This window comes from Salminus brasiliensis, chromosome 3 (assembly GCF_030463535.1).
Source record: "Salminus brasiliensis chromosome 3, fSalBra1.hap2, whole genome shotgun sequence".
Classification (NCBI taxonomy): domain Eukaryota; kingdom Metazoa; phylum Chordata; class Actinopteri; order Characiformes; family Bryconidae; genus Salminus; species Salminus brasiliensis.
In genome coordinates this window covers 24035071-24059367 of record NC_132880.1, presented here as the reverse complement: position 1 = coordinate 24059367, position 24297 = coordinate 24035071, and the positions used below count along the sequence as shown (strand labels likewise).

At 40.2% G+C, this 24297-nt stretch overlaps 1 protein-coding gene across 4 annotated transcripts; it reads right to left on the bottom strand.

Annotated features, from left to right (window-relative positions):
• Positions 1–1123: 1123 nt before the first annotated feature.
• Positions 1124–24297, bottom strand: LOC140551872 (uncharacterized). 4 transcript variants are annotated; one of them, XM_072675641.1, is made up of 9 exons: positions 24225–24297; positions 18554–18726; positions 18170–18286; positions 17699–17755; positions 15927–16064; positions 10089–10139; positions 7846–7959; positions 7431–7499; positions 1124–4220 (listed from the first exon to the last, which is right to left on the bottom strand). In XM_072675641.1, the coding sequence occupies exons 2-9, from the start codon at positions 18647–18649 to the stop codon at positions 4086–4088; spliced, it is 777 nt and encodes a 258-aa protein (XP_072531742.1). In that variant the 5' UTR covers positions 18650–18726; positions 24225–24297; the 3' UTR covers positions 1124–4085. The 4 variants fall into 4 exon arrangements, with proteins under 4 accessions (XP_072531742.1, XP_072531741.1, XP_072531743.1 ...); XM_072675640.1 differs by lacking the exon at positions 24225–24297 and adding an exon at positions 23468–23933; XM_072675642.1 differs by lacking the exon at positions 24225–24297 and adding an exon at positions 22607–23433.

Here is a 24297-nt window from a genome sequence, read left to right as displayed (position 1 = left end):
ATGGTGGAGGTTCAAAAATGCTTCGAGGTTGTTGTGCTGGATGCCTTGACTCTGCGCATGGCATTATGAAATCTATGAAATCTGAGCACCCAGAAAAGGTTCAAGACAAAGTTCAGAGCTCTGACAAAGACAGAAGAGGCCAGCAGTGAATCCGAGAAAGAACTCCTTCATGGTTACAGAAAGTGACTGATTTCAGTTATTGTTTCTAAAGGGTGTCCCACCAAATATGAAGTTGAGGGCGTCAATAATTTTGTCCAGTCCAGCTCTGGAATTCTGTGCGCAGTGATATCAGATTTGACTTTTTCCTCTGCATTTTTATGTTTTTCAATGCAAACAAGAGGAATAAACATCTGCACTATTAAGCATCTGAATACTCTGCCTGTCCTTATTTGTCGTTTGCCTTTTTCTGGCCATTATTAGAGCAATCCTGATGTGCAATACCATCCAACACAGGTCCTGGAGAGAGCGGTGATTCAGTCTACTTCAGCACTACTGCATCCACCTTTTAAACAACTGTTTGCATCTACTTAGTTTTGCTGCATTGTTAAAGAACAGCTGTCAGTTGTTGACCAATGACGTGTTTCCCAAAACAAACAAACAAACAAACAAAAAAAGCTTAAATTTGTTTTTTGATTTTTTTAAAACCTGGAGCAGTTGCTGCTTATCTTTGTACCATATTCACTTGAGCAGTGTTTCTGTGTGTGTATAACAAACACACACACAGTCTTATACAAACATTTGGGCTCTGTTTAAAACCCTGTTTAAATTACACGTGAAAATATGCTCACGTTCACGTGAATACAACAAATCATATGTACTATTTATTCGCTAAATTTAACATAAAAAAATGAATAAATAGGAATTGTGTCTGAAATGTGCAGAAGAAATGTCATGTTTAATTTTGTTTTCAAGAAGATTTGTGGAAGATTTGTTTACTAATTTGAACAAAGGTGCCCAGACTTTTGTATAAAACCTGTTAAGTCAATTTTTTGCAATAAAAAAAAAAGGAATTCAGCATAATCAGACGCTGACATTCCATTAAAAGTTCAGTAGTTTTTTTCCTTCTTCTGTAAAGTTGACAAACCTCTGAGATACATATGCATATAACCACAGAACAGCTCAATATATTTACAACTTAAAAGTAGTTTTATGGGTCAACACTTACATGATACTTGCAGAAAATACAGTTTTCACAATGTTTCACAATCCTCACTTTCACAAGGTCACTCCCGTTTCGTCTGCTGCCATCTAGTGCAAACCAAAGCACAGTGCAACTATTCCAAAAAGTACAGCTAGAGCAGAATATGCAGAGTGGAGAAGATAAAAACAAGGTTTTAAAAAACAGAGACAAAGACAGGAGATGAGAGGCAGGAGAGGAAAACGTGAAGGAGTGTTACAGTACATGGTTACAGTACCTGATTCCCTAAAATCACCAGTGACTAGTCTATACAGAGACTATAGGGGTTCTGTTTCTGTGATCAGAATCAGCTAAAACAAAGTAAAACATGCTTTGTGTGTCCGTTCATTTTATAAAACATGTGGAAGTGACAAAAGACATTATCCTGAAATGCCCATTTCCTATAATGAAACATACACAGCCACCTGCATTTAGCAAACCAGCATGATGCAAAGATGCTGCTGTTAAAATCTCCAATCCCAGCCCTCAGACATAATGGAGACTCCGGATTAAAAAACAACCCCTGCGTCTCAATTCAGGCACCGTGCACTAGATTCCTCTACAATACACTGTTCATCTCAGTATGCAGGGATGGTATAGTCTGGTATGGTAGTGTGGTCTTGCACTTTTTGCACTGTAGTGACAGAACTTTCCAAACATGCTGGTCATAACATCAGCACTGGTAGTTATACTGGTTGTAGAAAAGGTGATTAACTAGCCCGGGGTGGTGATCTAGAAAGAGAACATAATGTCTGAATGTTATTTGACTGATACCCTTACTACTGTATTTCCAAAATACAGTATATATTTGTATGTCCTTTTCATAATAGTTATTGTATTTCAATAACTTATAGTATAACTACACTTATAGAAGGGACAAAGGGACCTAAATTATCCAAAATTAGGCTGCAAGAGAGGGCATCTGAATACTGGGACATACAATATTATATGTATTTTTTATTTACATACTTAAAAAGTGCATTTTTTTTAAAGCAATCAATGAACACACATTAAATGCAGGACATACACGGCCATTTGCAAGTTTTTTTTTACCAGTTCCAGTATCAATGGCATTTTCTTGCCAATATATTTACAATAATAACTCAAAGAACCACTCAACCGGTTCTGTGTACGGTTAAATAGTTCTCCATGGTGGAAACCCTGGCCATTTTCACCATTGTTAAGATGGTTATAGAAAGTGCCTATTGCTACTTTTGAGTCCAATACAGAACCCTTTCTGCTAAGAGTGTACAATGTGTAGCTAAATATTAATAATCCGCTAAATTAATTATTTTCTATTTTAATTCTGTTAAAATCTTCAATGAAAAGGTTAAAATAATGAACACACTACAATATTATAATACTAAAATGATGAAATTTGGAAACTTATTTTATTTTATATGTTTTAACTTAACTCTCAATGCTATGCAGTTTTTTTCAGCCATGCTACAATCACCTACAGCTCTGTGCATCATTCTGGACTCATTTAACAGCTTCCTAGCATCCGACAAACCAGAGAATGTGAACTGAACGAGCAGGTTGGACTGATTTTAGACATTAATGTTAAAGCCGAACGGTCGGATTTAATAAAAACACAGATTCCGAACTTTTGAACGCTGGTGTATAGATGCAGAAAATTCAAGTGCATAAACATAAAGTGCCATAAACGTAGAATCGCATTTGAAAACGTCCCCTTCCTCCATGTGCGGCAGCCCATGGCCACAGCACGTAACGCTCTATGCTTTATTTCTCAGAGGTTTTAGAACATTATTTTGGTGTTAACACACTACATTCCCATGCATTTCCCCCACAGTGGTCTCACTGCATGCTCTGTCCTTGAATTGAGACGCAGTGAATGACTAGAAAACTGGATCCCCCCACCATAAGCTTCCTTCTGGAGACCCCAAAACATACGTTCACAAGATTTACTCACATTCTTTCACACTATAGTGCAAGTGTCCGATTATACGTGGAGATTGATAGAGTTAGAGATGTGTAAAGGTTATATAACAAAAATGTCTGATTAAGATTACATTTGTTGAGGCCAAAAAAAAACACAACAACTCTTTACAAGTTTATATATTACAATATGTACCAATATATACTGACATACTGGACATTTCTGCACAGCATTTTTTTCATGTTCAGGAATCACTGTTCGGTTTTGCAGTTCAGGATTCTCCAGGCTTCTCCAAAGCACTGACCAGAAATCCTTAGCAGGTACATCCCCCCCTTTGTTACTCCCTTTAAAAACGTATTATGACCGACGTGTAAATGAGCTCTGTCCCGATTTGCTGCTCTGTATAGTGCCTCAATTCAATATTTAACGAACAATATTTAACGTCTTTCTCTGCCACAATCTGACCGCAGGAACAACCCTTCGTGAGCGTGGCAAAACGGTTCTAGGCAGAATCATACAAAAGAATTCCCAACATGCAATTTGTGCATATGGCCTGGGGAGTGAATGGCACGTTTTAAAACCATCACAATGTTTCGTGTACTACAACAAAGCATTTTCCATTAAAAGACGAGGAAAGTCCCTTAAAATATTTCACATGATATTTCACCCTTTAACGCAGTGTTAAGGTCACCATGCCATGTCTCACTGAACAGGACATTACCTGCTGCTCAAACTTAGCATAGCATTAGTAAAGAATGACACTGATGGTTATTAGTCGGGAGTGGAAGTTTACCTCCATCGTCTGGGAGATTATGAGGTTATAAGCTGAGTCCATCTTACTGTTGTAGGTGCAGCAGCAGGAAATGCTCTGTTATACAGCCTGATTAGGCTCTCTGATGAAAACTTCCAATTGTCCTGAATTACAACCCCCTGAACAGTGATCCTTACTGATCTTGGTGAAACAGACTATATTCACTGGCAGCAGGTGTGGGGTCAAATGACCCTGGGTCACACCTCCGCTATAGAGTCTATGGGCTCCACTTGAGGTTCAGTTGGAGGGGTAGGCACCTCTTCTATGACTGATTCTTCCACTATTACTGGGGCTGGTTCAGGCTCCGGCTCTGTGACCACCACCTCCACCTGCTGAAGTTAGACAGATCCATTAGAAAACTTAGGTGAAGAGTAAAAGCATTATAATTTTAAAACACTACTTATTTTTATACATTTTATGGGCAAAAGTATTGGGACACTTGCTAATTTACTGTATTTTCAAGCACTACTGTCTTCACTGTCCAGAAAAGGCTTACTACTGGATTTTGAAGCATATCCGTGAGGATTTGATTGCATTCAGCATCCAGAGCCTTAGTCAGGTCACAATGCTGAACGAACATCACGCCAACTTATCTTTAACTGCCCAAATCATCCCAAAAAGCATTGGAAGGAGCACCCTCTATCATTCCAGAGAACACAGGTCCACTGCTCCACAGCTCAATGCTTTATACACCTCAAGCCCAGGCTTGACATTAGGCCGATTCTGTTGGCAGTACTTCTCTACAGGGAGTAGACAAGCTGTGTGTGTACTTTTGCACACTTAAAATAGCTGAATGCATTCATTTGAAGGGGTGTCCACATACATTTGGACATCGCACTCAATTAATAATCAGAGTTTAAAATAGGCCAAATAAAAACATGGAATTAACTAAACAATAATACAGCAAGCAGAGCTTTCCTTAGAACAGGATTCTAATAAAAGCAATATTAAACAACACAAAACTAAAAATAAAGATAAGCAAATGTAACAAGAATTTCCATCTATTGTAGCAATAACAAAAGTGAAAAGTGAAAGTGAAGGCATCCAGAGATTCAGGCAGTTTCAGTGCTCCACACAAACTGCATATATTAACCCTGGTTTATGACTTAAATCCTTCTAAATGCTGAAAGAGCAGCAGCATCATCTCTCCTCTCTTTATATCTGTGTTTTATCTGACGGGAGTAAAGTTAGATGGTTGTTTAACATATAATGTTAAATTCTGTATTATGATTATTGTAAATCAAATGTATTTGTATAGTTACTCCCACACATCTTTATTACAAAATCAGTTCTTTGTGGAAGTGGGGCTTATCTATGGCGCTGCTCAAAGTACTATTTGAAACACCTTTATGTGTAACTCCTAATCCTATTTATAATTGAATAAACATGTTATAACAAAACTATAAAAATAGTGTGTTAATAAATCTGTAGTGTGTATAAAACTGCTTCTATAGAATTCAGTAGTACATACAATAATAAAATACAAGGTGTTCCAAATTATTATGCAAGTTTGATTTAAGTGTCAAAGATTACATTTTTTGTTATTCAATAATCTCATTGGGCCCTATTTTAGCAATCTTGGGCAAGCCGTCAACCGTGCAGCTTGATTTAGGACATATCAGTGTGTCTTTGCTATCGCAGCGACGGGAAAAGTACACCTTGCGAGGCTCAAAACGTACAAAAGGCATGTACTAAGTCTCTTAATTAATCATGGGTGTGTTTTGGGCGTAACGTGCAATAAACCAATCAGAGTGTCACTCGCCATTCCCTGCAAGAGCCAGGTGCGGTCTGACTTTGGCAGTTTCCTTTTTCAATGGCGCAAAGCGGGGGTGTGTGCACGTTGGGCACGCGCCTGTGTTGACAATTCACTGCCAAAGATAGCAGTGAACGTCTGACTGTTGACGTCTGCCTGGGTTGTTTACGGTCAGTGGGACGCCTGTGTTTTCCGTTGCTAAGATAGCAATATGCCAGAAATGTACTCAAACACACCTCATTTCGAGACCACCACGGTGGGGTGTAAGATAGCAAGGAGCATCATGACACACCTGGCGCAGGGTGTAAGATAGAGCCTATTGTGTCTCGGGACTCTTTGGATCACTGAAAGCAATCTCAGTCACCTGTGATGATTCATTTGCCAGGTGAGCCCAATTAAAGGAAAACTACTGACTCTTAATGCTGCAAATTCAACAAATTACCTTTTCCAGTTATTTACATTCCTACAAAATCTTTTAAAACTCTGTTGTACATAATAATTTGGAACAGAGAATTTTGAGTTTTTTATTTTTTGAACAAAAATAAAAAAACAAATAAACAAAAACAAAATGTTATCACTGGGAGATTAACGGATAATAATGAATTTATCATTTGGAAAGTGGTGTATGTATTTTGAACCAGATGATCTGGTAACCACTGCTGAATGCAGAATGGCTTATTACACACTAAGGTGTATTATTCAGTAACTACAAGCACTTCTGTACAAACTGCTGGGGCTATTCTATGGTAATAGAGGTTTGTAGTTACACTTTTGGCCTGTCGGCAGTCTATAGCCTTTTTAAGGGGTCAAGTCTAATTGAGTAATTATGGTAAAAAGAGAATAGAGTAAAGAGTAATGAAAGTCTAGTCCACAACTGGGACAGTGTTTATGAAAGATCTCAGAGAAGGAATTGCTACTCTGCACTACAGGCTTTATGGACCTGTAATAGCATTACTGTTTACGCTCTAATGACAGCACCAGTCATTATCTCTCAATTTACAATACCTATTTAAGACCAATAGTTTTTTTACCTATAGATTTTATTTAATACACTTTTGATATTTTATTATACATTCTAATATTCTAGCACTGGTTAATCTAATCTGTTTGTTTGTTAATGAGAAAAAGTAGATCACAGTCCAACAAGGTGCATGGAAAACAGCAAATGATTCAAACGTGAAAAAAAAAAAACAGCAACACTTGTTGACCGGAGATTGTCAATTTCCTTATATTACCAACACATTCAGCACTCAGGCCTTAGCACTAGCTGATTTCTTTCGACTTTCCCATGATGTTACACAAAGCAGCAGTGTGTTTCAGGTGTGCCTTAAAATACATCCACAAGCATGTCTCTAATTAACTCAGATCAAGCCAATAAACCTATCAGAAGCTTCCAAAGACATGACATCATATAGGCTGTCCCAAATAGTTTAAAGGCATAGTAATCTTAGTGTATTTAAACTTCTGACTTTGAAGAAAGTAATAAAAATTGCCAAAAATCCCTCCCTTATTATTCTGGCATTTAGCAAATAGAAATAATTTTAATAATCCTAATTGACCTATAACGGGAAACGTTTATTCTAAACTCAGACAGTAAGAAAAAATGAAATGTCTTACTTCAACCTATGTGTGCAAGTTCCCTAATGGACCTGAGTTACTCAACACGTGCAAGCTTTCCAATAGTCGTTCCCCATTGGCTGATCCCATCCCACTGGTTTCAAGTCAAGCAGGTTAATGTCTCATTTCTGTCCAGAGGACATGAATGTAGGTGAGTTGTGTGATTTCATACCTGAGTTGGAACAATCGCAGGCTGGGGCTGAGCTGCTAGACGTTCTGTACGCTGACTCACTCCAAGCAGCTAAGGCAGGAAAGAACATTGATTTTACTGTTATTAGAGCTTAACTCTGCATATTGAGGTTATTACAGCTTCATTCTGGATATTGATCATCAAACATCAGTTTAAAATAATCTATAGCTATGTTCATTATTCTGGATAATAACATCTCAATATTCTTAATAGGATTTCATTGATCATCTGAAGTCTGAACATTCATTTTCTATTTGTTTTTTGTTTTTTAAAAAACACTGATTCAAACGTCTGAATAGTGATTTAACTTTAACTAATCAGTGAAGAGAGTTAAGTACAGATCATTTAAAAACACAGAAGAAGCTACTTTTACAATACATTCCTAAGTCTTGCTGACCTGCAGGCCTCCTTTAGCCAGAACACTCAGTCCAAACAGAATTGTCACAATGCAGACCACCAGCTCCACCACCAGGAACAGCACCAGAGTGGCCAGCAAGCCGTCAATCAAGAGCTAAACCCGCCCACACCCAGGAAGAGCACAGATATCGTTAGGGAAAAAAGCTAATTACACAAAAACACAGTTATTCCTCAGTCACAGCTTCTTAGTAACTACACAAACATGACATGATATAATATCTATAGAATTTGATTTAAAGTCAACTTGAAATCATAACCACCTTTTTTTTAACCATCATAACCATCTTGTTATGATGTGTTTATGGTCAAATAACACACAAATTATCTCCAAAACTTATGATAATGTTAAGTTATGTGAAAGTTTATTCTAAAGTTTGTAACAAATATTAGCATACAGACAAACAAAAATGCTACAAAACTGACTCATTGAAAAGTTTTTTCCCCCCATTAACTTATCTTCCAGGAGATCTAGAGTGATGGTATTATTCAGATAGTCGGGACCACCCACTGGAAATCAGAAAATTATGCTGGGGGTTTATCTGACATGTAAGACGTTCAGTACAGCTCCTGAAGGCCTGATCACAGGGAGAACTTGCTTTACTGGATCTGCCAATAAACCACAAAGGAAACAAATCCGGACTGGACGTTTGACTGGATTAGACACTGAAGACCCTGAGGATTTCCAAATACGTCACGGTACGACAGGAGAATGTGCAGATTCATGTTGACTTTAAATACAATGCTATGAACCTCATTCACTCTATAACGGTCATTAAAGCCTTCACGTCATGTTCATGAATAATTACACGGCTGTTTGACTGAGGATTTACTGAATCTGAAATTCTGATTTTTTTTTTTTAATCACAGTGCAGTTTTTAAAACACTGACCCAAAGTGCAAAACCAGGAACATGTTAGCAACACAGAACTAGTTTATCTCAAAAACAAACAGCTTCACTAGCTCCACTCTTTTATCTGAAATAGCAACAAAGCAAAGAATCTGAGTAAATTATATATATATATATATATATATATATATATATATATATATATATATACACATACACACACACATACATACATATATATATATATATATATATATATATATATATATATATATATATATATATATATATATATATTGTTTAAGTGAAGATAACTACATATTAAAGGAAAGGTTCGGGGAAAAAACTGAACTTACAGTTGTCCATTTAGTCAAATGTAGTTGATTGGCCAAAACCAAGAGGTTTGGTGTCCAGATTTTGCTTCATTAGTTTTCAACTGAAGCTACGAGGCCAACACTGCTAATAAACACTAGAAATCAAAAGTCACCTCAAATAGTCACCTTTCCCACAGACACACACTCAAACAGACACTCGACTGTCATAACCCGCAGAAACAGACAGTGATGTGCATGGATGACAAAGAGGAGGAGTCAGATTCCAACGGAGAATTAAGAGGTGGCTGCCGCTGCTGCTGGTGTTCAGTTACACACTTCACAGTAAGTCATATGGAAAGTAAGTGGGTTATTTTTAGAGTCTATTTTTTTTTGTGTGAAAAGATTTAAGAGTCAATTTGCAATTATCTGTAAATAATCTGTAAATAATAGTTATTGCTTTTTTATCATTTATAATGTGTATATGGTGGTAATGTATCTATGTTTTCGCATCTGAGTGTCTTGCTAACCCTTTCTGCTGTGACACTGAGAATTTCCCCACTGTGGGAGTAATAAAGGATTATCTTATCTTATCTTTAGGTTTAGGACTACAGACGTTGTGTGTTTGCTAGCTACATTAGCCTCATATCTCCATTGTTAAATTAGGGAAGCAAATTCCAGACACCTACCTTGTCTTGGCTGACTGACTACATCTGAGGTAAGTGGGAAACTGTGTACCTTTGATTTTTCACCAAACTACTCCTTTAAATGAAACATAATAAGAAGCCGATTAGTACAGGAACTGATGAAGCAAAACGAACATGACCACACCGAGGTTTACTGTGCGCTCGAAACACTGAGGCAACTAAAATGTAAACTGTGCTTCCTTTTGCTGGAACAAAACAAATGTTCTGAATAGGAGAAGAAAAAAAGAAAAAACCTGGACTTGTGAAATTGTGAAACACTACACAACTCCACATTCACTTAACTCAGTACTTTGCAATTTAGGCTGTTAAGCAGCTTCATGCATTACAGAGCCTAAAACACAAGAGTGGGTTTTACTTACTTTACAGGTTCGTTCGACCGTGTAATTGCATTTCTTGAAACAATACTGTTGCTTTGGGAGAGCAGACACAAGAGACAAAGCAGAGTTAAATTTTGCAAAAGACATTTGCAAAATTTAACCCCCAAACTAAAGCCCTGTCTGAAACCCTTCTGTAGAAACTGTTACAGTTTTTTAGAATTGCTGTTTTGAGTGGAAATCTCTACAGCATCAAAAAAAAAAAACCTGTACCAAGTGCAAACTGTCAGGATTTCACATAAAATTACACTTCTTTAAATGCTAAATCAAAAATTTACAGAATAAAAAACACCCAAAAAAACTGGTTGAAGAAGAGTGATAGTTGCTCATGTTTTAGGATGTTTTTAGTAAATAAAGTTTTTTACTCGTTGGACAGAATAGGACATTATACTGTCTTTGTCCACTACATGTCTCCCTACCAACAAGCACCTAACTGTTGTTTTGTTGGATGTGTCCAGCATAAATGGTCTATATTTAATCAAAAGAATAAATAATAAAACATATACAATACAAGCAACATAAAGCAAATGTAATGCAGTAATACATTCCTTTGATAATGGAAGTGGTTTAGGTCTTCATTCTGGGAGACAACTGTGATCGAAAGCTAACATCCTGCATAGTCCCAACTCCCAAGTGTACATTTTGGCCCCTCAACACTAGCTCCTCGCCAGTCCAGCTTCCCTGAGCTTGATTCCCTCTTTCCAACATTAGAAGAGACGGCCTGTACAGCAAATACCCACAAAGTTCAGCCAACATCTCTAGCCGCGGCTCTCTAGCGGTGTTCTTTTCTGCACCTCTCTAACTGTGCCTCTCTAACTGTGCCGTGTTTTTTTTCTGCACCTCTCTAACTGTGCCTCTCTAACTGTGCCGTGTTTTTTTTCTGCACCTCTCTAACTGTGCCGTGTTTTTTTTCTGCACCTCTCTAACTGTGCCATGTTTTTTTTCTGCACCTCTCTAACTGTGCCTCTCTAACTGTGCCGTGTTTTTTTTCTGCACCTCTCTAACTGTGCCTCTCTAACTGTGCCGTGTTTTTTTTCTGCACCTCTCTAACTGTGCCTCTCTAACTGTGCCTCTCTAACTGTGCCTCTCTAACTGTGCCGTGTTTTTTTTCTGCACCTCTCTAACTGTGCCTCTCTAACTGTGCCGTGTTTTTTTTCTGCACCTCTCTAACTGTGCCTCTCTAACTGTGCCGTGTTTTTTTTTCTGCACCTCTCTAACTGCACCTCTCTAACTGTGCCGTGTTTTTTTTTGCACCTCTCTAACTGTGCCTCTCTAACTGTGCCGTGTTTTTTTTCTGCACCTCTCTAACTGTGCCGTGTTTTTTTTCTGCACCTCTCTAACTTTGCCATGTTTTTTTTCTGCACCTCTCTAACTGTGCCTCTCTAACTGTGCCGTGTTTTTTTTCTGCACCTCTCTAACTGTGCCTCTCTAACTGTGCCTCTCTAACTGTGCCGTGTTTTTTTTCTGCACCTCTCTAACTGTGCCTCTCTAACTGTGCCGTGTTTTCTTTCTGCACCTCTCTAACTGTGCCGTGTTTTTTTTTCTGCACCTCTCTAACTGTGCCTCTCTAACTGTGCCGTGTTTTTTTTCTGCACCTCTCTAACTGTGCCGTGTTTTTTTTCTGCACCTCTCTAACTGTGCCTCTCTAACTGTGCTGTGTTTTTTTTCTGCACCTCTCTAACTGTGCCTCTCTAACTGTGCCGTGTTTTTTTTCTGCACCTCTCTAACTGTGCCGTGTTTTTTTTCTGCACCTCTCTAACTGTGCCTCTCTAACTGTGCTGTTTTTTTTCTGCACCTCTCTAACTGTGCCTCTCTAACTGTGCCGTGTTTTTTTTCTGCACCTCTCTAACTGTGCTGTTTTTTTTCTGCACCTCTCTAACTGTGCCTCTCTAACTGTGCTGTTTTTTTCTGCACCTCACTAACTGTGCCGCTCTAACTGTGCTGTTTTTTTTCTGCACCTCTCTAACTGTGCCTCTCTAACTGTGCCGTGTTTTTTTCTGCACCTCTCTAACTGTGTGTTGTGTTCTTCTCTGTGCCTCTCTAATTGTTCTTCTCTGTGCCTCTCTAACTGTGTTCTGTTTTTTTTGCACCTCTCTAACTGTGCCTCTTTAACTGTGCCGTGTTTTTTTTCTGCACCTCTCTAACTGTGCCTCTTTAACTGTGCCGTGTTTTTTTTCTGCACCTCTCTAACTGTGCCTCTCTAACTGTGCCGTGTTTTTTTTCTGCACCTCTCTAACTGTGCCTCTCTAACTGTGCCGTGTTTTTTTTCTGCACCTCTCTAACTGTGCCTCTCTAACTGTGCCGTGTTTTTTTTCTGCACCTCTCTAACTGTGCCTCTCTAACTGTGCCGTGTTTTTTTTCTGCACCTCTCTAACTGTGCCGTGTTTTTTTTCTGCACCTCTCTAACTGTGCCGTGTTTTTTTTCTGCACCTCTCTAACTGTGCCGTGTTTTTTTTCTGCACCTCTCTAACTGTGTGTTGTGCTCTTTTCTGTGACTCTCTAACTGTGTTCTGTTTTTTTTGCACCTCTCTAACTGTGCCTCTTTAACTGTGCCGTGTTTTTTTTCTGCACCTCTCTAACTGTGCCTCTCTAACTGTGCTGTGTTTTTTTTCTGCACCTCTCTAACTGTGCTGTGTTTTTTTTCTGCACCTCTCTAACTGTGCCTCTCTAGCTGTGCTGTGTTTTTTTTCTGCACCTCTCTAACTGTGTTCTTTTCTGTGCCTCTCTAACTGTGTTGTGCTCTTTTCTGCGCCTCTCTGTGTTCTTTGTTCTTCTCTGTGCCCTGCCTCTCTAACGGTGTTACAGCTTGAGTAGTACAACATGTTTGACTTTATTCATGTGTTTTTAGTTTTTTTTCTAGTGTAAAATAAGACTAGCTCTAAACTGAGAGGCCTGAGTAATGGTAAAGCAATTCATGGCCTAAACAGAGTCAAACTAAACCAATAAAAGGAACTGGTAGCTGAATGTTAATGATTACAATAGAACCGAGGTTAAAGAAGATTCCTTCCCTCCGAGATATATTTGAGTAGAAGTAAAAGTGTTAGCACATTAAAAAGTACAAATCCATCATACATTTCAACAACACACACTTTTTCCACCAGCTAAATGTAAGTGACTTATGATGGTTTCCTAAGACGATTCACATTCACATCTACAAAACAGGCTACATTCACCCAAATTCCTGAAAGATTTCAGATCTTCACAAAATGTAATATAATACAAACCAAACATGAGGAAACAAAGTACAGATTTAAAAACACGGTTTCATTTATTCAGGGCACATACCGCAACCATGTGAAAGTGTAACTGGGCCCTAAAATGGATGTGCTAAGCTTAGCATCAACAACTCTAACCAGACAAGTCTTTCATATGTCTGAAAAGGAATTCTTTTCTAGGTACAATTGCTTTAATTTACCCACACTGGAGGGTTTTTTAAGCATGAGCTGCTCATTCAAGGTCCTGCCATTGCACCTCAATAGGGTTCAAGACTTTGACTAGGCCATCTCAAAACATTCATTGTGTTTCTTTTAAGCCATTCAGGGACGGGCTATCTCGCTACATAACCCACTTACACTTCAGATCATGGACTGATGATCTGACTGAAGTCCCAGAGCCTCAGAAATGGGCACCAACTTATATCTTATTAACCTTTTTTTCTTTTGATTTGTGCACTGTGAGATGCTTGTTGTGAGCTCCAGATGGCTGAAATGGTCAATTTAAGTGAGAATTAGAATTACCAGTAATCAGGCCTGGGTATTTAGGTTTGGTTAATTGGTCGGTTAAGTTTCTATGGGGGGTAATTACTTTTTTTTTTATTAGTATATATATATATTTTTTTTTACACAGGGTCAGCTGCTGTTGGATAACCTTTCCTGCAATAAATGGAACGCTCATTTGAAAGCTGTAGGTTGTGTTCACTCAGATTGTTTTTTATCTTTTATTACATTTTGTCTAAAGATCTGAAACAATCAACTGTGACTTAGACAAAAACAAGAAATCAGGAGGGGCGAATAGTATAAAATGATAATTCACAAATGTCCTTATTAAAGGCTTCACAAAAACAAACCTTCCCACGCTTCCCACTGCAAGCATCTTATAAAAACTAGACATGGACCCCGGACCTCCCTGCATGTGTCAGCTTGGTGTTTTTTTTTTCCTTTTTCCATTTGCATGCTTTTGCAAATGTTTTGTTTTGCACTTCGGTACAGTGCTTTGAAAATGCATCGCTGCAATTGTATCAAAAAACTGTAACAGAACATGTGACGTAACCATTACAGCACAGTTCTAATAGAACATTTCTGATCTTTCTAGTTTTTCAACACAATACATTCTTTTTCTCCCATTTTCAACATCTATATAACTCTAATTGAACAGAGCATGCACAATAGTCTTGATTTCCTTGATTCTGACCAGAGACTTGTTGCCCGTTTCAATACTAGTTTTTAGAAGCCCTCATCCACTTGACCTCTTGATCCCTGCGGAAGAGTCCTCAACACCACCTAAAAAACATGCCATTGCTCTATAAATTTAAGCAATTAATGAATTATATGTACTTTTGCATGGGCAGGGGTAAGAGTAAACACAAGTGTTGACCTTAGCAGTAAAACTACGAAAAACAAATGGTGAATTTTTATGTTGTATAACTTTTTTAATTTGCTAGGCTTTTATGCTGCAAACTACTTCATATTTAATGTAATTTATATGTAATTCTACCCTGCTAGGCTATACAGTTAACAACAACAGAAACAAAAGCTTTTAAAAAAACAGCTTTAAACCACAGCTTACCACCACATCAAGCAATAATTCACAAGTTTAATGTACATTATGTTCAGATTTGTTTTATACTGCAAGGTTTACACGGCTGTTGAGCCATCAGTCTGAATGTAGCCGAGTGTGAGCGTACACTTTCATTTAAAAATGTGCTCCTCACGGTTCCCTCTTGTCCATCTGCATCAAGTGGCCACTCGTAATGCACTTCGAAATGGTGGGTCAAAGTTGGTGAGAGCACGTTAAAAAATATATATATATAAAAAAAGTATTGAAACAGGACCTTAAGAAGGCATCTCTGAACACATTTTCTTTCTGCTAAATCTGTATTGGTCGATCACTACAGTACGGACATTGAATTTGACAAGTTTTCCTGTACCTACAAAAGAGGAGACAACCTTAAAACTTAAGACAAAGACTTAAAACGCACTTAGAATTGAAGCCAAACACTGTCGCTAAATCAAAACCTTGTCTGTCAATTTAGCGTGTTTTTCTATTTTTGACATGATTGGAAAATGCCAACACTATGGTACAATTTCATGATCAATAAAATCTAGTTACATTCATTAAATATCTTTCCACTGACAAAGAGTTACTATTTTAGAGATACAAGGCTTGTTCCAACAACAAGATAACCAATCCGATACAGATGTAGCAGATCAGGAAGAAAAGCATTACAATGTTCCTTTCATTCTGACGTCATGTGCACCAGGAAATCAAGACGACAACAGCATTCATAAGCAAAATTAGGTCTTGTTGATTGTAGTTTGATTATCAGGCTCAACACGTGCAGATGCCCATGAGAAAGCCACTAAAAAGGTTAATTCGAGCTGTGATGCACTCATTTGTAGGCCAATACTAAGCATCACACTTGAGGAGCTGCAAAAGTGAGAATTAACAGCATTTCATTCCCTTAAAGCTTGTTAGTCTTTGTGTAACTAAGGTTTAAGGCAGGTTTGGTATTAGCTGCTCATGCAGACTGGAATGCTCCTACCGTTTTCATGCATCTACTCAGCAGTACAGTGAGGAGGAGTGTAAGCGTTTGGTGCGTTTTACCACAGCGTATATCTCCAGTCTGCGGCAATGTTCGCAGTGGTAGGAGTCCTGTCGGTAGGGCAGGTGTCGGGACAGAAGGCCCAGAACCGCTGTGCTGAACGCAGCGCTCACCAGGTGGACCACCAGTGTGGTTTTAACCTGCACAGACAGAAAAAAGCAGTCAATACAGAAGCACAGAGAGATTGTGGTTTTGTCAGGGACAGGGCTGCACGATATGACAATGTTACTTTTTTTTTGAGCATATCATGAGCTACAGTATGGATTATAAAAAAGATTGCCATCGAATGACTTCAGAAAACCTGTGATCAGTGATGTCAGATGGTTAAATTATACAAACACAACAACAAAAATAATGATGTTATATTTTTATGACGCTCCTGCCAGTTTATTGTGTCCATTCCAGTTATAATTGTAATATTTCATTGTAATTAACAAATAAAATGGGTATATTCGCAGCAAAAGATGAGAAATCTACATATAGTTGGTACAAAAAAAAAAAAAAAAAAAAAGGTTTCTAGAAATCATCTGGACATATGCTGTACATGTGATGGAGGAATGATCAGTGCATGCAGGGGCCGTGGTCTCATTAGCCCTGCAGTGTGTGATGTGCCATGTGCCTGGGATTGAGGAGCAGCTTTGTTATTTAACTGTTTTGGTATCATATCTAATTATTTTAGCCAAGATTATGCTTCAGTATATTTTTTACCAACTATAACATTTTATTCCCATAATTACCTGTTACTTCCCAAGGTAAATTTATTTCTATTGTTATGCATTCATGTCTGCAGTTGACAAAAAACAGTACATTGATGATCGTATTTGATATAGTTTCTTTAAGTTTTCTATTAATTTCAAAAAGTTTTCAAAATTTGCATAGAAATTTTACATTTTGCAATATTTCCAAAGTTCCCGAGCTAAAGTTCTCATGGGAAGATGCTCGTAATTTACCCGGTAATTTACTAGAAATTTTCCACCCCTTTGCAACCCTAGTAATATATTAACTTTATAGGTACCAGCTTCCCTTTTGTAGCACTACGTTATTAAAAATAAGGGTGTTCCAAAGGATTCTTTTAGCACTGTCAAAGAAGAACCGCCTTTGATTCCACAAAGAAACAATTTGTAAGAGATGTGATTTTAAAGAACCTTCACCTGATGTACTGGTTCTGTATCAATTTAAAGCAACACTATGTAGCATTTTTTTAATCTTATAATAACAGTTTCAGATCATTGTGATGCTTCACTGACCTGTAATAGTGAGAACAGTGTTACTGTTGTTGCTCAGTATGATGCTTACCGCACTATTTAACATTGGAGAAGCGTGCAGGACAACGCTCGTGAGAACTGCATAACTATGTAACGCTGAGTCATATTTGTGTAAAATCCTGTAACATCTCTCTACTGCCTTAGTCTACATGCATTCTTTCACTTTTGGTGCTGGTTCTGTGTCTCTCAGATCATCCAAAAATGTCCAGACTTGTCCTTTATTGACGGATCAAAGCAAAAATTACATTTCCCGACTGTAGGGGGAGCACAGGAGCAAGAAATGCCAATTTTCCATAGTGCTGCTTTAAAGGTTCACACATCACTTTTTCCAAACATGGCTTTTTGTTGAATATTTTACTGAAAAGTGCTTTTTCACTGCTCAAACTGTCCTTTGTAGCACCTTCCTTATTTTGTAGGTTTAGTTTAAAGAGCACAAATCAACTGTGGTGAGAAAGGTTTTGAGTTAAGGCCTGAAGTTTGGAAAACCGGCTCTACTTTTTGTGACTCACCCAGAAAAGGGAGGGGAACCTGCCAGCATGGATCAGGATAGAGCCAGACGCTAGCAGCTACAGAGAGAAATCAGAGAGTTAATCTTAGCACTGAATGCATACATAAATACATACATGCTAATATAGCTCCTCTTCTACATCCATTTTTATCATGTGGCCCCATCTTGCTAGGCATGTCAATTCATTAAGAAAATACCAAAAGACCAAAAAAGTGTTTTGTTGTAACTGTTTTTCTACAAAAAGGCCCTGACAATGGACAATTGCAGAGTTAGGTAACTGCATGCAGTACAACAGTAATGCTTATCTCAATACGTTTGTTGTAGCATAGCGTAAATAAACATAGTGTAGTGTAAATGTCTGTTACTGTGAAGAATTACATACGCAGAAGAACAAACATAATACTTAATACTTTAGGGTTAATGTCTGATTAAGCATTAAACTGTTAAGCTGCTGAAATGATGTTGAGCTCACCTGCACTACAATCACTACCACTACAATGAGGTCAGGGGTGAAGTGGACCTCATAGTAGATCTGGAGGATGGAGATACTCAGGCACAGACACAAGACAGCGATGATGATCTGGATTGACTGAAAGACAGAGCAAAAAACAGACAACACGCGTCAATTTATTGGCAGAGACTACTTTTTCAAAATGCATTATATACCCTTTATTGGAATTATGTAATAATACATAAATAAATAAAACAGACACCACAACAGGCTCTTATTTAATTTAAACACATATTGAGGTCAGCAAAAATGACCATGTCCATATATTGTATGATCATCAACGTAATTATCAGAACAGGCTTAATTGTATCTGATATGAATGTGGTGCTGAGAGCTGTGACTTACCCCCAGAGCCTTGGGCTCAACCCTCTGGAATGTTTCCACCTGCCGGGGGGTCAGGTTTCCTGCAGGGGGCGTCGGACCCTGACTCTCAATCCCCATTCTACGGATATTAAAGAGCAAGACTACACAAACTGTAAACCTTTAGGCGTTGGTGGTTTGTTGGGGTGGTCTTTTATCTGGAATAAAGAATAACAAGAACAAATTAGTCTTGATGATAAGGTACCAATGCCTCATGACTTCCTGTTAGTGATCAGGATTTACAACAACGGCTAGCTTCTCAGTGCCTACATCAATGGGTTTGTTTGACTGACGAATATACAGTACGATGGGAAAGTCTGTGAGAAATGAGATTCTCTGGTCTGATGAATCCATGTCCCATCATGTCTGAAGGAAACCAGGCAGTGCTCATCACCAGCTTGTTTTTCAGTGGCTGGGACAGTGACACTGGTCATGGTTGAGGGAAAGCAGAATGAAGTACAGAGATATTCTTAATAAAAGCCTGATTCAGAGCAATCAGGACCTCAAACTGGGCAGAAGGTTGACCTTCCAACAAGACAATCCCCCTAAGAACACAGTGAAGATAACACAGGAGTATGTCTGAGAATGTCCTTGAGTGGCCCAGCCGAGGCCTGACTCTAATCCAATTGACCATCTCTGGAGAGACCTGAAAATGACTGTCTGGCGACAGTCAGCATCCAACCATAGAGATCAGAGACAGGTTGTGCGGAAGCTACAAAATCATGGTCACTCTGGCTGAGCCCTAAAGATCCAGACGGGAGAAACTTCACAACAATAACTGCAGAACTAGAGCTGGGCAATATGATGATATTTTATCATATTGTGATAACTTTTTGTTATTGTGATACACAATATGCTTTTCTAAGCACATCAAGGACACAGTTAGTGCTTAATAAACACCAACAGTGTAATTAGACTTTAGGGTTAATTAGATGAGATCTGTCATTACTGATGTTTTTAGTCTTTGATTACATGTATCGTGATAAATACTGTGTATCTCAAAAAAATACTTTAAATATCGTGATATAGTATTTTTACCATATCGCCCAGCCTTATGCAGAACTCCACCAATCTGGGCTTTACGGCAAAGTGGTCAGACAGAAGCCTCTTCTCAGTAAAAGAAACATTAAAGCCTGCCTGCAAAAAGCACCTAAAGGACTCCCAGTCTGTGAGAAACAAGATTCTCAAGATTGAACTCACTAGCCTCATTTCTAAGCATCATGTCTGAAGTAAACCAGGCACTGCTCATAACCTGACCAATACAGCATGGTGGTAGCGTTTTTCAGACTGGTCAGGGTTGAGGCAAAGCTGAATGGAGTATAGAGATTCTTAACGAAAGCCTGATTTAGAGCGCTTGGGGCCTCTCCGACAAGACAATCATCCTAAAAACACAGCGAAGAAAACAAGGGAGTGGCTTAGGGACAGCACTGTAAATGTCCTTGAGTGGCCCAGCCAGAGTCCTGACTTAAACCCAATCCACTATCTCTGAAGAGGCCTGAAAATGACCGTCCAGCGCCACTCAGCTTTCAACCCGAGAGAACTTGAGAGAATCTGCAGAGAAGAATGGCAGAAAAGCTTCGACTAAAGTTTGCAGCTGACAAGAACACTCTATCAGCTGTGGTGGTGGTAGCATCATGCTCTAGGGCTGTTTTGCTGCCAGTAAAATTGGTACACTGCACAAACTCTTTTTTCTGAGAATGCTTCATAACCTCAAACCATCAGCTAGACATTTGGACACAAATAGCTGTTGCAACAGGACAATGACCACAAATACACATAGTGGTTGTGGAATACAAAGTGGTTGTGGAATGGATAAAGCAGGCTAGGCATTAAACTTTTAAAATGGCCTTTCCAAGGCCCTGATCTCAACCCTATTGAATAAATGTGGACTGTGCTTAAAAGAGAGCACACAGGCTACCAACTCTGCCAACAACAGTAGTCATACGTCCAACCAGAATTCTACCAAAATATATGCAGAATTTTGACCCTGTGTTGATTTCAGAAAAAGCTTGTGGACCAAAGCTATTTTCTGTCTATTAAAACTGAGACCGTTCCCAGGGGGTTGATAATGCAGTAAGCCAGTACAATTTCCCCCTATCAGAGTCCAGCCCCTGAATCACCTGATACAGGATCTTTCCTGACTCAGCCAAACCAAAGCATCTGCAAGGTACCGATGGTGCTGAATGCCCTTGTCATGGTTCAGCTCAGTATGAGATCCAAGCCCAAGAGGCTCTAGAAGATGGGAGGACACAAGCACGTCTGGACACGTGCTTCGCAGCCACACATGAGGAAGAAGGGTTGGCAAAGGCAACTTGTTTCTGAAAAGCATACCATTCACCCCCATAGGAAAGCAGCATCTTGGCCAGCTGGTCAATAAAGGTCTGTTGTGGCGCTCCACCATTCCGCCTGACTTTGGATAATACGCTCTAGTACTACGTAAAGCTTCAGGGATACCATGCAACAGTACACAATCCTCAGACAGACATTGGGCCACTGACTGAACTGTCTGGTTAGGGAGTGCATACTAATACATACAATAGGTATGTATTGATCTCTCCTTAGATCCAGGACGTCCGCAGACACTCTTTGTAAAGGCCGGCTTACAGTCAACCCTCCCATATGAGCTTTACGCTTTGGCACTGGGGATCTGTGTGTCTGACAGGCCTCACACCAGCAACATAAGTCCTTCGGCATAGAGGGCCAGTAACATGTCTGTTTTGGCTTTTTCCAAACACACTCAGCTGAAAAGTGAGCCGAAGTAGGTCCTCCATGGAGATGCTTGCGCAGACGAGGCACGAGGACTCTTCCCTTTCCACACAAAGCTGCAGAGAACCATCCTTGTGGATGATAACCCTGTTAAATGAGTGCAGCTCTAGCACCCACAACCTTGTCGCCCTGTGGGGTCATTATCAAGGTCCATAAACCATTGGCAAGGACTGGTTATAATTGTGAATGTAGACAGCCCAACATAGTGTTTAAACTCTCACACAGCCCATACAATGGCCCAGAGTACCCTATGAAATGTGCACCACCGCTTTTGTGCTTGGATCAGAGCCTGACTGGCATCAGCCACAACATGCTCTCATCCATCAACATTCTGAGCCAGCACCGACCCCACACTCTTTGGAGGATAGAATAGCAAAATAAGCAATAGTTACAAGAGGGGCAGAGGTGAGCACCCTCCTTAGATCATCCATCCATGTTCTTTGGGTCAGGTTGGAGGCCATGCCTGAAGATGACATGACCACTACAAGGAACACTACATGATCTTTGGCTGAGTGACATTTCCTAGCATTGAGTTTTAGCCCAGCAGACTGGATTCTGGAGTAAAATGCATGCAAATATGCCATGGCAGCTCCCAAACGTGAGTTCGTAAGGCCCATGGGCATGGTCCTCCAGTGGTATAGACCCTGTCCCGTGGTTAAGGCTGTTTTCCACCTGCCAGTAGCAATTAGAGAAGATGCCCCCACCCGGGGCAGGGGATGAGAATCCTTGATTGTGACAAAAGTTAAAACACCTGTTTTATGGTGGGTTGATCACCTGTCCTAATGCGGTGCTTACGCAGCTTACATCTTCCCGTATTTCTATCAGAAACGTTGAAAACCCCTGTACGTTTCTATCTGAGTGTAGTAAGCTGTACTCTAGTCACTGGAGACTTCATAGCAACATCAGCTAGCATCAGGAAGTGGTGCAAGGTCGCATTGGTTTCTCCAATGCGATAAAGCTCACCCAAGTGCACTCCCTGTCACCACACTCACATTGGCGTTCCATGTAACCATCAAAACTGAATGAGGTTAGATCCGCAGTGCTGGGAGGACACATGTTAACTGGCACCAGTGTCCCTGGCATTCTGCACACAGAAGGGAAACAGCAGCCCCAGAACCTACCAGCATCGAGCACTGTGCCTTCCATCACCCCTCTGACGTATGAAGCAGGATTCTCATGGCTCACCTCATTACAGTCTATTTTTGACATACATGTTGGAACACCCTGGGGTAAACGGCACCTTGGTGAAGGAGCGGATGTCTGGGCCATCACCTAACAAGTGGTGCTGTGGACAGGCTGTGGTGACAGGAAACCCACGCTGCACCGTCCTGGGGGCACGCCCTCCGGGGCTGGGACTCCGGATGCTCTCCTCAGACCCATGCCATCGGACACTGACTGCACAGCTGCTTTCTCTATAATCAGAAAACTGTCGGGATACATACTCACACCGTCTGCTTCGAGGGTCTCTCTGGCATTCCCCCACAGTCCCCCTATAATCAGAGCCTCCTCCAGGCCAGCAGCTGCCTGCTCCCTGCACTCTACTATATGGAGTACGCTGGACCTCACCTCACAGCGCCCCTGGAGGGACCTTCACTGCACGAGCACACCCCGGACCCCTTACATTAGCAAAGGTATTTCAGCTGCCCACCACGACATAATATTAGTGGGGAAATTAGCTAAATAATAAATGTGGGCTCAAAAAGAACTGAAGAATCATAAACAGCCTAAATTGCCTGAAATCCTGAACTCATGGACCTGCACCATCATCGTAAAGAATCGAAAATAATAAAAATAAATAATAACAATTATTATTATTAAATTGTGAGTGTTTTTTTTTTTTTTGGCAGATATGATCACACAGAAGCCATAACTAGACCAACCTGAGGTAAAAGGTTAACGCACTGGCACAGCGTAATAGCTAGCTAGCTACATGTCCTGCAGACCTATCTACAGAGAAGCAGTGCAGCACTGTCCTCCACCATCAGCACCACTCATGAGGTCAGTAAGCATGCTGTAAGAGAGGTCTGCAGTATCCACTGACCTTACAGTAGCTAGCTACTAACTTTTCTCCCCTGTATTGTTAGTTAACGTGCTGCGGGGCTAGACTCTACACGGGCATGCGGCCACGCTTACCTCTGCGCTCACTCACTCTCACACACCCTCTCTCTCTCGCTCTCTCTTTCTCTCTCTCTCGATCTCAGCGGTCCTGCAGCTCTGCAAAGCGAAGCAGGTGAGGGTGAGCTCTGATAAAAACAGCCCCGTGATCGTCCCGAGTCCTCCAGCGATGCCAAGACGGGAGGGGAAGAAGTGGTTAAAGGCGGCTGGGGGGGCTATACCGCATTGAGGAGATGCTCGGTGCCCGGATGTGTGGAGAAGGAGACACTGCGGCGCTCTGGCATATTCCATGACTCAGGCATTTTCCACTACTGCTGAGCAATGCAGCTGGGCGTACAGGGGTGCTCTTCAAAAGGGAGGTATAGTGCATGCCGATAGACTGAGGACGCAGGCTCCAAAGGTGCATCCTAGTTTAATCAGAGTATATGAAATATGATTACATCTTAAAAGTGCTGGGCTGCCTGAGTACCGTTATACTAGAATGTACACGCCCATGTTAACCCCATACAGGGCTTAGGACTGAGCCGAGACTGCAGCTTCACGACCCCAGACAGATGCCCACTGATCACACAGCTACCCCCCTTAAAAGCAATGCTTGCTCCTTTACGCCTGGGCTGGGGTGCGCCAGATGCGCCAGATGCGCCATTACGCGCGATTACGCGCGTTACGCGAGAAATGAGGAGAAACACAGCCCGCTACCTGCAACTGAACTTGCAGAAACGTTTTTTGCAGAGTGTTTTAAAGTTGTTCTGAGCGAAAAAGCCGAGCAGCCTACCTGCAGACTGTCTGGAGAAGCCAGAAGCAGTGATGAGAGATGAAGGGTGGAGTCCAGTCTGAGCAGGATGCTC